General features: G+C 38.9%; 2 protein-coding genes across 2 annotated transcripts in view; one reads left to right on the forward strand and one right to left on the reverse strand.

Moving 5' to 3' along the window:
* Positions 1–39: 39 nt before the first annotated feature.
* pvalb5 (parvalbumin 5) lies at positions 40–3811 on the reverse strand. Its single transcript, XM_005734596.1, has 6 exons — positions 3751–3811; positions 2726–2888; positions 2089–2165; positions 1038–1170; positions 583–692; positions 40–321 (listed from the first exon to the last, which is right to left on the reverse strand). The coding sequence occupies exons 3-6, from the start codon at positions 2147–2149 to the stop codon at positions 299–301; spliced, it is 327 nt and encodes a 108-aa protein (XP_005734653.1). The 5' UTR covers positions 2150–2165; positions 2726–2888; positions 3751–3811; the 3' UTR covers positions 40–298.
* Positions 3812–3844: 33 nt separating this feature from the next.
* The window catches only part of lmtk2 (lemur tyrosine kinase 2), a 28543-nt gene continuing 17903 nt past the window's right edge, over positions 3845–14484 (forward strand). The window contains exons 1-3 of the mRNA XM_005734595.1: positions 3845–4358; positions 12741–12874; positions 13092–13245. Coding sequence (XP_005734652.1) covers positions 4256–4358; positions 12741–12874; positions 13092–13245 — 391 coding nt within the window. The 5' untranslated portion in view covers positions 3845–4255. The remainder of the gene's footprint in view (positions 4359–12740; positions 12875–13091; positions 13246–14484) is intronic.

Genomic DNA, 14484 nt, shown 5'->3' on the forward strand with positions numbered 1-14484 from the left:
TATATATATAAAAAGACAAGCAAAGAGTAAGTTTACTTCTTTAATTGTCTACATTTATTGATTCAAGGTACCTGATTGATTAAACACAAACATGTTTAACATCCAACTTTGGTCATCTGTCTACTAAACATCTTATACACGTTGCATCACATGAACAGGGAGAGCAGCAGGCAGGTACAGATTTTGTGAGGTTTTTGGTCTTTGCATGAAACAATCCAGAAAGTCAAGATCTCCATTGCAAATCCATTATTCAGAACAAGGGTAGACAGCCTCGGTCGTATGTGTATGTAGTTTCTCTTTACTTCAGGAGATCACAGAACTCTGTGTGAGGGAAAAACAGAGACAGCCAAAAGTTGAATTGTGGTTGTCATGCAGCATTACAGTTAAGCAAGATGACTCAACAAACAAGAAATCTTTTGTTTTCTTTTTTTTTTTTACTTGTTGGAGAGCAGAAGTTTATTTGCATCAGTTTTTTTTTAAAGACTAGAATTTCAGCACTAAGTGGTGGACAGCTCCTCAGCACAAATTGCTCTGATTTCACATCTGCTAACAGCTCTTCTAGATGTTTTTACAAACACTCACCTTCTATTCCAATCTTGCCATCACCGTCTTTATCCCCAGACGCCATCAGAGCTTTGGTTTCAGCCACAGTCAGCTCTCTGGCCCCCGGAGAGAAATTCTGGAGAAATAGTCTGAAGGGTAGACATAAAAAAACAAAACAAAACATAGAAGCAGTAAGTTCAGACTGTATCTCTGCTGATGCCTTTTCTTCACCTCTAAGCCTTTTTCAGTTGTCCCTGTCCTCCTCACTCACTCAATTCATGTATCAGTCAATTCATGCAAAGCGGAAAGGCTGCTCCATTCATACAGTGACCTCTGCCTGAGGCCCATCATGAGGGACAGTTACGACAAACTGCAGATGTAACACACATGCACAAACAAACACACACACACTCCATCTGTACCACCATGTGCTCCTGCTCAAGTCTTTCAGCCACACACACACACACGTACACACACATGCACTCCATCCTTACTTGAGCTCCTCCTCTTCGATGTATCCACTCTTGTCTTGGTCCAGGACTGTAAACACTTTTCTCCTGTCTGCTTCAGATAAGCCAGTCAGTCCAACTTGTTCAAAGAATGACTTGAAGTTGAATGTGCCTGGAGCTACGTTGGACCACGTACACACACACAGACACACACACCAAACACACATAGTTGAGAGAGGAAGAGAAACAGACACATGGGAATAAGAGGTCAATCACACAATGACAAGAAAGAAAGAAAGAACGACGGGAGACTGAATAGACATGTCGCATTAACTCATTCGCTCAGATGACTTTCATTCTTCAACCAATGACATTTACCAATATACACCCTGTGGCACATCACCATCTTATACCATTACAGGCTATGTCATTATGCCATTAAAGCAGGCAAAGCACAATGAATATGGCCCATAGGTCTAATGCAAATGTTAAAAGCCTTTTATTTACAGTCATAGTGGAATTCTTCTGGTACAAGCTACCTTCAAATAATTTCAAAGGACTTTTCTGAAAAAGACTTGCACACACTGCAGTGGAGTTTAAAACTTCTGATTAATAAAACAAAAATCTTCTTAATGCTATTTTGCCTAAAACATTACTAACAGGCGGGTTTGGTTGAATTAAGGGTATGAAAGCACTGACATTTGATTTTCATCAGATCAGTCGAGCTTTGTCTGCCTCGTCATGAGGACATAATTTCTAGAGATAAATATTTAAGTAATTTTGGATGTGAGGACTTTACAGCTTGTGTGATTTGGTGTTCTATGTGTTAATGCTCAACACAACCACTTTGGAAACTACTCTCCTGCCACATGGCTGCCTGGTTACCTGCAGGTACCCTGTCCCCACTGTGAAAATCACATGATACAGGTATGCCCTGTGGGAGTGGGTTTAATAAGCACCTCTGTGTGTGCTGTGTATATGTGAATGGACCTATATTCCCTTGCTGTAAAGTACGTGTTCTTATGTTCACAATTAGATGCTTGCAAAGTGTGTATTTTTCTTGGATGTAAGTTTTAGTGTGCGCTGTCTGACTCACCTTGACAAGCCTGGACTGCAGCCTGTATGTCCTCGTCGCTCAACATCCCTGCAAATGCCATGGTCCTCTGTGGCTGCCTGAGGGATACACATACACATGCATGGAAGAAATGCAAAGTGACACTAAATTGAACTGCTGAGGGCGTTTTCTGCTGCCAGATAGCTGCAACTGTCAAAGAAAAGCAGGACTTGTGGATAGGTTAAGCATTATCATCACCTACGTGGGCATTTTTCTGATCAGCACAGTCAAAAAGAGAGCTGAGTGGGACCTTTTATCAGCAGGGCTGTACCATTTTAACAATAAAGTAAAATTATTATAGCTATAAACAGCATAGGCTCCACAGTAGGAAAAATGTTCATTGTGTGGTATCATTTTAGCATCGTATGTGAATTGGATTATGGTTTTCTAATGTTAAACACATTCATTTTTCCACAAAGGAAGTTGCAGGTAACTGAAAAGGTAATCACAAATAGGTCCGAACATTTTATTTTTTTTGTCTTCCTACATTTAAACATTTATATCCCCCTCTCTTAAAGCTAGAGGACTAAAGATTCACAAAACAGTGACACACAGCTATCAGCGCACAAAGAATTTGCAGAAAAACTGCACTTGAATTTGCAGAAAAAGTGGTACTCACCGTGCTTCGGGTGAGGTTTGGAGATCTCCGTTGCTCTTGCTTTGTGCTTGTAAGCCACCAACACTCTCTTACAGCTTCGTGATCCTGAGTGCAAGAAGCAACCTGACGTATCTGTCCTCAAACCAAGGGAGATTTCCTTCACGCCACCGACTGCCTCCTCCCCCTTCATCAGTTAATCAGAGCAGATAATTTCCCCATTCATACTGTTTTGTGAACTTGCATCCATGACCAAAACACAGTAAGAACATATTCACATCCCAACACATCTGATCCTCATAAACATGCATTTTTCTGCAATTTATCTATTTTACTACCACAGTTGCTATGTTGGTGCTGTAGTATTGTAGTACATTTGTAGGGAAATTAATAAGGATTATACAATCAGGTACACTCAAGTGAAAATGGTAGTTGTCCTTGATTTTATTACACCTATGTGGCAAGTTTTAAAACATGCAATGAAGTCAGTCTTAACAGAGCATGTGATTTTTATGCGTTCTTGAGCACAACATGCTGAATAAAAAAAATGAATTAAAATACAGGCGAGATTGTATTACAAATAATTTCATACCAGTATTCCAAGTAATACGCAAAATAACATATATAACCCATCCTATGGATTACATAGGAATTACAGGTTTACAGCAATATCTACATGCATTTAGTCTTGATGCCGTTTTGGGGACAGATTTTTTTTAGGCTATTTCTATGTTTGGTTTTCCATGTAAATCTAACAACGAGCCATATTTATATGAAATTCATACTCACAATAAAACAAAAACAACGAATAAAACCACACATACCCATAATAAAGGTCCTAAAGGTAGCATCACTCATCAAATACATTCATAAATTTTTGTAGTTTATAGCTTGCCGTAAACACAGATATAAACATTTTATATAGAGAGGTCTTCTTTCATAACCACTTTTACGTGCCTCACATGGTTGGCGACTGACTGAATGCAGAAAGCTTTCTTCAGCTTTGATACAATTCACTGGATTTAACTGACTGAGAATAAAGCTCGAACCCGATTGGCTGTGGGAGTTCAACGCGACGGAATTGTCCCTTGTAATTGGTTTAGGCTGCTGTCAATTCCTTGAAGTTTCACGGCCCACTTTCAGTGACGTCACGGTGTACAGGAACATGGCGCTTTGGAGGAGAGGTTCTTCATGATAATCAGGGACTATAACGATTGAAATTCCCATTGTTGTGTTCATTTAGACAACACTAAAGTACAGACACTAAATATGAGAGGCCGCGAAAGGTGACCGCCCCCTCTGTCTCCATGGATACCCGACCACTGCGTGTGGTAGCGGCGTTTGCTGTCGTCAGCTGAAACTCTTAGCATCGATAGCTAAAGCTAGTTAGCTGGCGAATAGCCAGACGCAAAAAACAGACAGAATGTGCTCGTTTATGTAGCCTAGACTAACGCGAAGCTGCTATTCAATGTTTAAAACACTTAAGCCTTTTTTTTTAAATCAGCCATTTATTTGATTTCACGTAGCTAACATTTTGTTAGCTAAGCTATAAGGATGGAGAACCGCCGTGTATATGTTTTGTTGCTGAGCTTTGGGATTTTTCTATCGGCTTTGGGACTGTCTGAAGGCGCCCCTCTTCAGTATGGTCAGAAATCAGGTAAGGCAACCGATTCACAGGTAAAGTGTGTTGTGTTTGTCCACATGAGAGGATGTTTTGCTGAAATTGGTAGCTGGTGCTAATACGAAGCTAAAAGCTAACAACACACTAGCTTGAACTGTATTTCCGGTTATCCAGACAGGAGTGTTTTCAATGGACGGGTTGTCATACTTGTTTGTTTGGTTGATCACAGAGTTATCAGAATATCGGTTCTGGTCTTTCCGTAGTTTGTATAATAATGATGAATAACTGCAGGTCATTGTCACGACTCGGCCAAATGGCACAGTGATCAACACAGACGTTTCCTTTAACTATTCTCGGAAAAACACTAATTTATTGCTGCAGGTTTATTTCTGATTAATATTTAACAGCAGAAACCAGTGATGTGTGTGTTGTTGCTTCCTGGTACATAGATGTTAACCTTTTACTGGGATTGGTCTAGGTGTTGATGTAAACAAGTTTAAGGCACAACAAGGTGGATGGTGGCCTACCCGCATGGAAATAATGTTTCTGGTTCTAAAGTGAACCTTGATTAACTTGCTTCGATGACTACAGTGTAATATTTCACCCAAATAAAGAGTCCTGTTATGTTTGGGGCCTCATGAATTGTATGTGTTCTTTGAAGAAAAGTTGCTATCTTATTAAAAAATTAAAAACACTTAATGTAGTAATTAAGAGAGTCTCCTGTTCAGGACACAGCTGTAAAAACGGAAGAAAACTGTGTTATTAGGTTACTAATGTGACTATTTCATATTTGCACAGTCACAAATCACCAAAGAAATACAAATGTGAAACATTCATCTTCTTAAATAATCAGTTGAGATGGAATATTCAAGATTCCATAATACTTTGAGCAGTCATTAAACGTTACAGTGCTATGAAAAAAATATTTGCTCCCTTCCTGATTTGTTTTTTCTTTTTGCATATTTTTCACACTTAAATGTTTCAGGTCACCAAATAAAATAACTGAAATAAATAGAAAATATTTTGCAATTGTTAAATTTGGTTTTTCATTTATTAAGGGAAAAGTTTACCTAACCTACAAGGAGCTATGTGAAAAACTAATTGTCCCCCAAACCTTATAACTGTCTGTGTCACTTTTGGCAGCAGAAAATTAATTAACTGGCAATGAGTTTTTAGCATTGTTGTGGAAATTTGGCCCACTCTTTGCTAAATTGTTTTAATTCAGCTACATTAGAGGGTCTTTGAGCATGAACAGCCTGTTTAAGGTCATGCAAATGGCTCTCAATCAGTTTTAAATCTGGACTTTAAATAGGTTACTCCAAAACCATCCTACCACCTCCTTTTTTTTTCTTGAACTATTCAGAGGTGGACTTGCTGATGTGTTTGAGGTCTTTGTCCCGTCTAAAGTGTGCTTGAGCTTCAGGGCACATATTGTAGGCCAAATTCATGCTTGCATCAATCACAGCAAGCTGCCCTGAAACAGCAAACCAGCCCTAGACCATCACACTACAACCACCATGTTTGAGTCTTAGTATAATGTTCTTTTTATGAAATGCTGTGTTTGATTTACACCAGATGTTACAGGATGCAAAATTTTCAAAAACATCACCTTCTTTTTGGCAAATGTGAAATAATCTTTTGTTTTATTTTTGGTCAGTAATGGTTTTTGCCTCAGAACTCTTTCATGCATGCCATTTGTGCCCATTCTCTTTCTTATTGTTGAATCATGAACTCGAACCTTAGCTGAGCCAAGTGAAGCCTGCACTTTTTTAGATGTTGTTCTAGGTTTTTTTGTAACCTACTGGATGAGTCGTTGATGCGCTCTTGCACTAATTTTGGTAGGCTGGACACTCATCAAAAGGTTCACCACCATTCCAAGTTTTCCATTTGTGGATAATGGCTCTCACCATAGTTCACTGGAGTCCAAAACATTAGAAATGGCTTTCTAGCCCTTCCTGATAAATGTCAGTGTTTTGTGTCTCATCTGTTGTTGAGGTTCTTTAGATCTTTGCTTGATGTGTTACATTTTGAGATCTTTTAACCTACTTCATGTTGTCAGACAGGTTTTGTTTAAGTGATTTCATTCAACAGGTCTGGCAGTAATCAGGCCTGGGTGTGGCTAATGAAATTGAACTTGGCTATCTGAAGAAAAAAATGTGGTTAGTCACAGATATGTTTTTTTTCTTTTCACATAGGGCCAAGTAAACCTGGATAGTTTTATTGCCTTAATAACAAAAAAAAATCATAATTTAAAAACTGTATTTTGAATTAGCTAAGGTCATCTTTGTCTAAAATTAAAATTTGATCTGACACATGTTAATGTGAGAAATGCACCCCCCCCCCCCCCCAAAAAAAAAAAAAAAAAAAATGGAAATCAGCAGTAGCTGTAATACTTTTGCCACAAAGCTACTTGGTGACAAGACAGTAGTTTCTATGTTTTGCAGAATCCAGAGTTTCCTTGGCTCGTATTGGTATAACATGTTTCCTATGTCTGTGAAGGTTCTCAGTCATCCAGGTCATCGTAGTCAAAGGAGCTTGCAAAGAAAAGCGTCTGGACTTCTTTAAGTTGCTTGAAGACGTTTCACCTCTCATCCAAGAAGCTTCTTCAACTGAAGAAGCTTCTCGGATGAGAGGTGAAACGTCTTCAAGCAACTTAAAGAAGTCCAGACGCTTTTCTTTGCAAGCTCCTTTGACAACATGTTTCCTAGCACATTACCAACACTCGCTGGTAATGTGTAACTATAACAGATTCCAGTCTTATCACTACAAGTTAATGATTAGCAACAGCGTTGTTTGCTTAATCATAACGAATAGCACAGGAAAGTACAGTGTAAGATGAAATATAGTCCATATTTTTATTATTTTATTACACAGCAACCTGTCCTTTGGTCCATTTTCCTAGTCTACTTATATCTGTGTGTACACATGATATAATAATTCTTGATTATTTGATTTTCAAAGTTTTGACTTTAAGTTTCAGATTGTTAATGAGATTATTCTTATGAATATGACTTGGGCTTGCCAATCTGCAAGGGATATTCCGTTTACACATGACAAACAGGGGTAAAAATAGGTTGTTAAGCTTTAACCAAAATGTCAATGTTTAAATTGTAGGGCATAGCCAGGTGATATTTGTTTGATTAGTCTACAAGTCATTAACCTTTCACTACTCTGCTCAGTGACTACCACTACAGACTGTTGGACTGTTGGAGATGCTTGTAATAAGCAAGTTTATCCTTTAGCAGTTGTTTATTTTCTAAATTGTGGAAATCAAATTTAGTTTTGTCCCTAACCAGACAGAGATAAGTATTAGCCTATTTTAGGTGCCTCTGTTTTTTCGTTTGATTCATGATATTCTCAGACTGAAGAACCTTAAACTAACCCAAAGCTTTTAGCCACAGTGCCATTTGCCATTTTGTGTGTAACTAAAAGTAGACATCCACTGTTGTGCACACCGGTCGGTGGGTGAAATCTGTAAAAAATGGGTCAACTCCTCCTCTCCCTGAATGCCTGCTGAAATATGCAGTTTAACTGAAATAGGAGGTGGCAGCTCCCTGCTGTATTGGTCCCAAAAACCAGTTGAGTCATTTGGTGGGGCCTGCCAAGTCATAATATGAACCTATGACTCAAATAAAGCCTAATGGAGGAGAACTGATCCCATGTAGCGCTGCCGTGACCCAGCTCCTGTTTTTTTGTATCTGGCTGCTGCTGTAGCCTCTCTGGGAGCCCTGCACTGCCTGGAACCCTGTTGTTTTGCTGAACCAGGTAGTGGGTATGTGTCAAAAAGCTGCCTGCAATTACAGCTGAATGTTTTTCACAGGATTGGTGTGAGCTTTGGAGTTATTAAAGCCATTTGTTCCAATGATTTATCCCACTACTCATTTTAATTGCTGTAATTTAAATAGAAAGGGGCATTGGCTGAAAAATAGCCAGATGTGACATAATTTAGTGCCGACTGAAACAGGGCTGTTAAGTCCAAGCTTATCATTAGCTTGGTTTTGCTTTAAAGTTGTTAGAGGTCATTGCTGGTCTAGAGAATATTATAAAACCCTTAAGAACTGGATTGCCTTATTTTTAGATCCAGATTAGTATAGTAATAGCTTGCTGTGTGGTTTGAGAAAAGTAAATATAGGGCAAAGCTACTTTGATTTCCCTCTGAAACATATTTGCTTTGGCATTGTGGAAAACCCCAGTAAGAAAACACTCTGTCTCAGTACAAGATTCTCATCTGGGGGGCAGTACGGATGACTGGTTTGAAGGCTGACACAGTAACAGCACAAAAATGCATTTGGTGGATTCATATAATTTTTAGGGATGTTGGCCTAAACCATGCAGTGATGTGCATCTGTTCACCTTTTTAAAACCATGCCTTTTTAGCACGGAGTCCTCAGCCAGAATTGTCTGGGTCAGGTTTTTGCCTTTACTTGCCTTGTTAATGGGTCATTTGCTTTTCACATAAGAATATCAATCTTGACATTGCTATTGCATAAATGGACTTAAAGGCTTATAGTTTTATATAATATGAATCATTTATCTCTGGCATTACCTATAGAGTTTGCTTACAGGTTTGAGTTGCATGTGTTTATAAGGAAATATTATGTTTAATTCTTGTTTTATTCACTTAACATTTTTGATTGTTAAAAAGTTTCAGTCTGGTTGGACGTTCAAGACTTAACAATCCCTCTTCATTGTTCTGTTGATGGTGATGATAATTGCAAGGTAAAGAACCCTTACATTTAACAGCTGTGAGTACACATGCCATTTATAGCTACATTCACTGGTCCAATACACTACAGAGCTATTTAATCTTTAATTTCTCCTCTCATCAATATTTTACTGGATACAGTTTCTCTGTTGCAGTCTTAAGCACAGAGGTTTGTGGAAGTAATCCTTTAGAAACAGCACTTCATAATGGTGGCCTTGCTGTTGTTGCTAATTTATTTGCATCATAATATATCATCAACTATCATTGACTTACAAAGATCTTCGTGATATCTGTCACTGGCGATTCAAATTGTAACTGTGCACAGTTCTCAGTGAAAGAGGCCACAGAATTCAGTTTACCTGCACCAGTTTTGGGGTTGTAGTTCAGTATTTTCTGCCCGGCAGGGAAAACATTAGGCATTCAGACATTAGTGAAAAGAAGCAGAGTGCATGAAGGACTTTCATTATGATCATAAGTAAAGAGAACAGATTAAGCCATCTTTTCTATTTCTGTCAGTGACTGCTTGGTGTTCTGTGGCCGACATTAAATGAATCTCAATCATGGCTGACACCCTGTATCATATCTAATATTCCTCAGGGAGTTGGAGGGATTGCTGCTCCATCTTCTCTACTCTCTGACAGCCTACGTATGCTGTGTGGATATACCCCCCCTCCCCCGTCTCAAATTAGAACTTACTAAATAGTTAGACCACTGTACAGCCTTATGTGCAAAGCTCTTGCCTTAAATTTATTTCAACAAAATAATTTGTTACCTGCCACTGTTTTACCTGAAATTGCAAACCTGTCAACCTAGAAATGATATGGCACCCACATTTGTTTTTCTGATTGTTTTTTCAAGAGAGTTATGTGCAAACTAAATACTTATACAGTCAGAGAAACAGGAACAAACCTTTCTCTTGGTAAATAAATATAATCTCAAATGATGAGTTTGATAGGTGTTAGTGGTTCAAATCATCATTCTGTTGATTACCCTTGGTGTTTCATTGAGGAAGAACACCAGAATTTAATTCACAGTTATATTTATTTTCAATTTCTTGTGTCATACTGCCTAAGCATAAAATTGATGTGTCAAAAACGGCTAACAATTACAACAGTTTCCATGCTGACGGAGCAAGGGCAGATCACAATTTCATGTTTGTGAAATCTTCTGACATTCTAAACATGCACATGAACTGCGACACCTGTTCAACTTAATTTCCTCCCAAAATTGGGCCCATGTTTACAGTTCAAATTTTAAAACGGAATGCAGTGTTAAATGTTGAACCTGAAAATGTGCTGGATTGGATGTTGGATTTCTCATTTGACTTACATTTGTTTTTACTGTGGTAACTGACCTATAGTGAAGTCAGATAGCACCCAAAGTCTTTCACTATGGTGCTATGCTGTTTAAATGTCTGTAGGGGTGGGTGATATAGCCAGATGAACCTTTTGTAACCTGTGATGTAGCGTATACTTAGGGTACAGATTGTTAATGTCACAACATTCCATATATGCAGAATCTGCAAATATCCATTATGCATGTTTCCAGCATCTTTTTGAATCTCTGTTATAGAAAATTGAGAGAGTTCTGAAAGCAGTGTACCTACTAATTATTTTTTACTATGTAGATAAGCTAGCTAAAGTCTGATTTTTCATTTATTCCAAATCGGTTCAGGTGTGTGTTGCAATCATACTCACATGTTGGTGTGAAAGCCTGAGACACCTAGATGTGAGTTTGTCATCTGGATGTATTAGTCACCCAATTTCATCTGTCAGAAATTTTGTAGCCAGAAGGAGACTCAGTAGGTGTATACTGTCCTTCTAGCAGACACAATGTACCTGACAAGCCGCAACCAGTGGGACACTGAATAAACATTGACGGGAGGCTAGGAAGAAGTGTCTCGCACAAATTCCCACTGCTCTCAACTGTCACGGGCCACATTGAGGTATAATGTAGGTGGCTGTGATTACGTTCAAGTTATAAAAATAAATGCATTAGACTTTGGTGAATTTGTTACCTCATAATGAAACAAATTGATTCAGCAAGTCCTTTCTGTGTGAACTGAAAGTTGTCATCCATAAAAGATGATTCAAGCTGCAAGTGAGAGAGATTGACTTTAACGTCTTCTGACTGTTCACTGGCATTGGCAGTAAGACAAGAAATGCAATGACCAGTAGTCATACCATTCAAAGGAACAGTGAGAAATGAGCAGTGACATGTCGGAAATAAGGTGGGTATGAGTCACACACACCCTAACAAAAGAATGCGCTTTTGGCAGAAATGCAGTGAACATACAGGTGTTCTTGAAATACAAAGAGTATAGGTGGTGTTATGTTGTCTAGCAGCTTGTCCAACCTTACAAACAGCAATGAGAATTGGTTGGTTGGACAAATATAGGTGATAGGTGGTTGGCGAGAAACACCTAATACATAATTATGAATGGTAAATAGCAATACATGGTGTGTGTCTTTTTTGTAGTGCTGAGGTACGGTTGTACACAGGCACCGATTGAGTTCCCATCAGTTTCTCTAGCCTGTTGTTAAGGCTAAACCAGGGCAAATATCAAAGTTATTTTGGTCAGCTTTGTCTTTTTTTTTTAAACATGTATATGCACAGACATTGGAAATCCAACTTACAGACCGGTGAAACCAGTGTACTTTTATTGCCAGGCCCAACCCTGGATTTGTACAAGGAAGGGCATCTGGCTTGAAAAGGACATCAACTTTGCGAAATCAGACATGCAGGTCATCAGATTTCCAGATCAGTCAGGGCCCGGGTTAACTACAGCTTATTAGATTTTAAATTAAAGGAACATAGCTTTTCATTCAAGTAGTTTTCCATATTCTTTATTCATAATTCACTTGAATATACTTAAACAAATTTAGACTTGCTGAAAGGTGGAATAATCTCATTACAACAAAACAGAATCAGTCTCAATAATCTGTTTATCTTGATGTTTCTTTTTTATTAATCTGTAGGAGCTAAAATTGTAATTGCAGTTAAAATTTGATAATGCACAGCCCTGCACATACATGCCGTATATAGTGCCCTCCGTCATCCTTTTGTCTCCTGTAGTATCAGCTTGTACAATTTGGTTAACTAAATCTGAGGCTCATGTGGTTTGGCATTAGTATAGTGAGTGAGCTGCAGCTGAGCAGCACAGTGGGTGGGTTGTGAGGATGCTGTCAGCCCTGACACTTGAACTGCTGGGCCAGCAGCATCCTCACTTGAGCAGATCTACACCCGCTGTCACGACTGCTGCACTATCAGCTGGTGATTGGCCAGCAGACACCCCCACAACTGCTTCTCTGAATACCTGATAAGGGATAGAGGTCATCTGAGAAGTCACACTTATTGCCACAACATTTTGGGAGAAGTGGTGAATCACTCATTAATGTATGCCATGCACAATGGTACAGATTGTTTTTTCTTCTCACTGCAGTGGAGTTGCAAGAGAAAGACAGTAATGATATGAAGAGGTTGTAGTGTAGTGCACTGTGCAGTTTATTTTTGTTGTCAAGCTCTAATGTACCTTTGTGGGTGGCTTTAGAAGTACTGGTACACTTCTCATGTGTTGTACTGCTGTCAAACACACTTATGCTAACCTAACACAGCTGTCATGTTTCTTCTTTATTCCCTTCTAATTTATTTTTGAATTCCAGAGATAGATGTGAATGATTCAGCACATTTTCTTTCTGTTTTTGTCATTTCAGGTGAAGGCACGGGGGACACTTTGTCTGTCTCTATCTACCTGTCCCTGGTGGTGTCTTTGATGGTGATTGTGTCCTTGGTGGTGGTGCTAGTGAACTGTGTGACCTGCTGCAAGGAAAGGGAGATCAACTTCAAGGTGAGAGTTTTGGCAGGCAGGTAGCCAGACACAAGTGAGTTTCATTTCCTTCATGCAGACTTGACTTGATGAAAACACAGTGGGTGAATGTATAATGTAATGGGCTGTGTGTAAATTTAGTCTAAAAGAGAGTCAGCGTTTTTTGTTTGGGTTTTTTTTTGTTTTGTTGTCATGCCGTCAACAAATTTATACATGGCATATGTTTGTGTGGACGTAGGAGTTTGAAGATCACTTTGATGATGAGATCGACTTCACTCCGCCAGCAGAGGACACCCCTTCTATGCAGTCCCCAGCTGAGGTTTATACCCTTGCTGTGTCTCCTGTGCCCCTGCCTGGCCCGCCACACCTCCAACCTCCTGCCCGCATCACAGGTCTGATACATACACATTCACAGAATCATGTTGTATAAATAAACTTGGCACAAACACTAAGGAAATGTGTGTATCTTCCATGATTTCTTTGTTGTAACAGTGCTTTTAGGCAATAAGTCTTATAGTGTTGGAAAGCCTGGTTATTTCCCTTAAATAGTGCCACAAGGAAAATGCATTTGTGGGTTGAGCAGCAGAGTTGAGTTTATGGGTTGCGCTCATGAGAAGCTTACAAAATCTTTTCTCCCAGTGCCAGACTGTTTGTTCTGCTATTGATGGTTTGGTTTGGTTTAATTTACTGGACTGGATGATTGAAGTCTGAAGAAACAAGACAGTTTGCAATTTAACTCATTCACTGCGTCTATAGCCGTCAATGGCAGTGAATGAGTCAATGGGTTTAACTCATTCACTGCCAATGGCTGGCAGTGAATGAGTTAATAATTTATTTGTCTAATAAACGGGGGCCTCAGTAGCTTGTGGGTGAATGATGCACAGCCACAACAGCAGTACTCAACTCTGCTGCTCAACCCACAAATGCATTTTATTTACAAATTTTACACCATTTAAGCAGAAATAAACAGGCCTTCCAACGGTAGTTAAAACAAAGAAATGATCAAACACAAATTTCCTTACTTTTGTGTGCTTAGCTTATGTCATGAAATACGGTTGTCCATTAAAATATGTTTGTTTGCACTTTGTAGTAAAAAATGTTCTATTAACACCAGAGGTGGTGGAAATCCACCTGTAGACTGTTTGGTCCCCACCATTAAATAAATATTGAGGGTAGAAATATTAGTACCCCAAAACGTTCTCTGTGGAAAAAACTAAACAAAAATGGGATTTCTTTGGCAAATGTGATCACTGTGTCACAACAGTTCACATAAATTTGAGAACAGTACAGGGATGGAAGGGTGTATCTTAAAAAAGTTGTCACATTTTTTATTGAAAACGTCATACCTAGTACCCATAAACAGTGACTATGAAATACTTGTTCAGGGCTCTAGACTAACTTTTTTGCCATGGGCGTACCGGTACGCCTAACTTTAAAAAGTTAGGCGTACCGGCACAAAGGTTAGGCGCACACACATTTTATAATAATTTATATAATATAATGTGTTTTTCTGGGTACACTGTGCTTTTTCAGTACTCAAAGATTGATGACACCGTGTCAGAGCACTGGCTATGAATTTCAGAAGGATCAGGCCTTAACTTAACGAAAAGTTAGCAATAGTTCTTTTCCTA

Source organism: Pundamilia nyererei, unplaced genomic scaffold, assembly GCF_000239375.1.
Source record: "Pundamilia nyererei isolate P.nyererei 1_Seehausen unplaced genomic scaffold, PunNye1.0 scaffold00059, whole genome shotgun sequence".
In the NCBI taxonomy this organism is placed as follows: domain Eukaryota; kingdom Metazoa; phylum Chordata; class Actinopteri; order Cichliformes; family Cichlidae; genus Pundamilia; species Pundamilia nyererei.

Excerpts from the sequence above, each read along its gene's own strand:
- pvalb5 (XM_005734596.1), bottom strand. The coding sequence starts at position 2,149 with ATGGCATTTGCAGGGATGTTGAGCGACGAGGACATACAGGCTGCAGTC. Across the intron at positions 1,171-2,088 it reads TGCAGTCCAGGCTTGTCAAG|CTCCAGGCACATTCAACTTC; the intron begins GTGAGTCAGACA and ends GGTCCAACGTAG. Across the intron at positions 322-582 it reads TGGCAAGATTGGAATAGAAG|AGTTCTGTGATCTCCTGAAG; the intron begins GTGAGTGTTTGT and ends TCCCTCACACAG.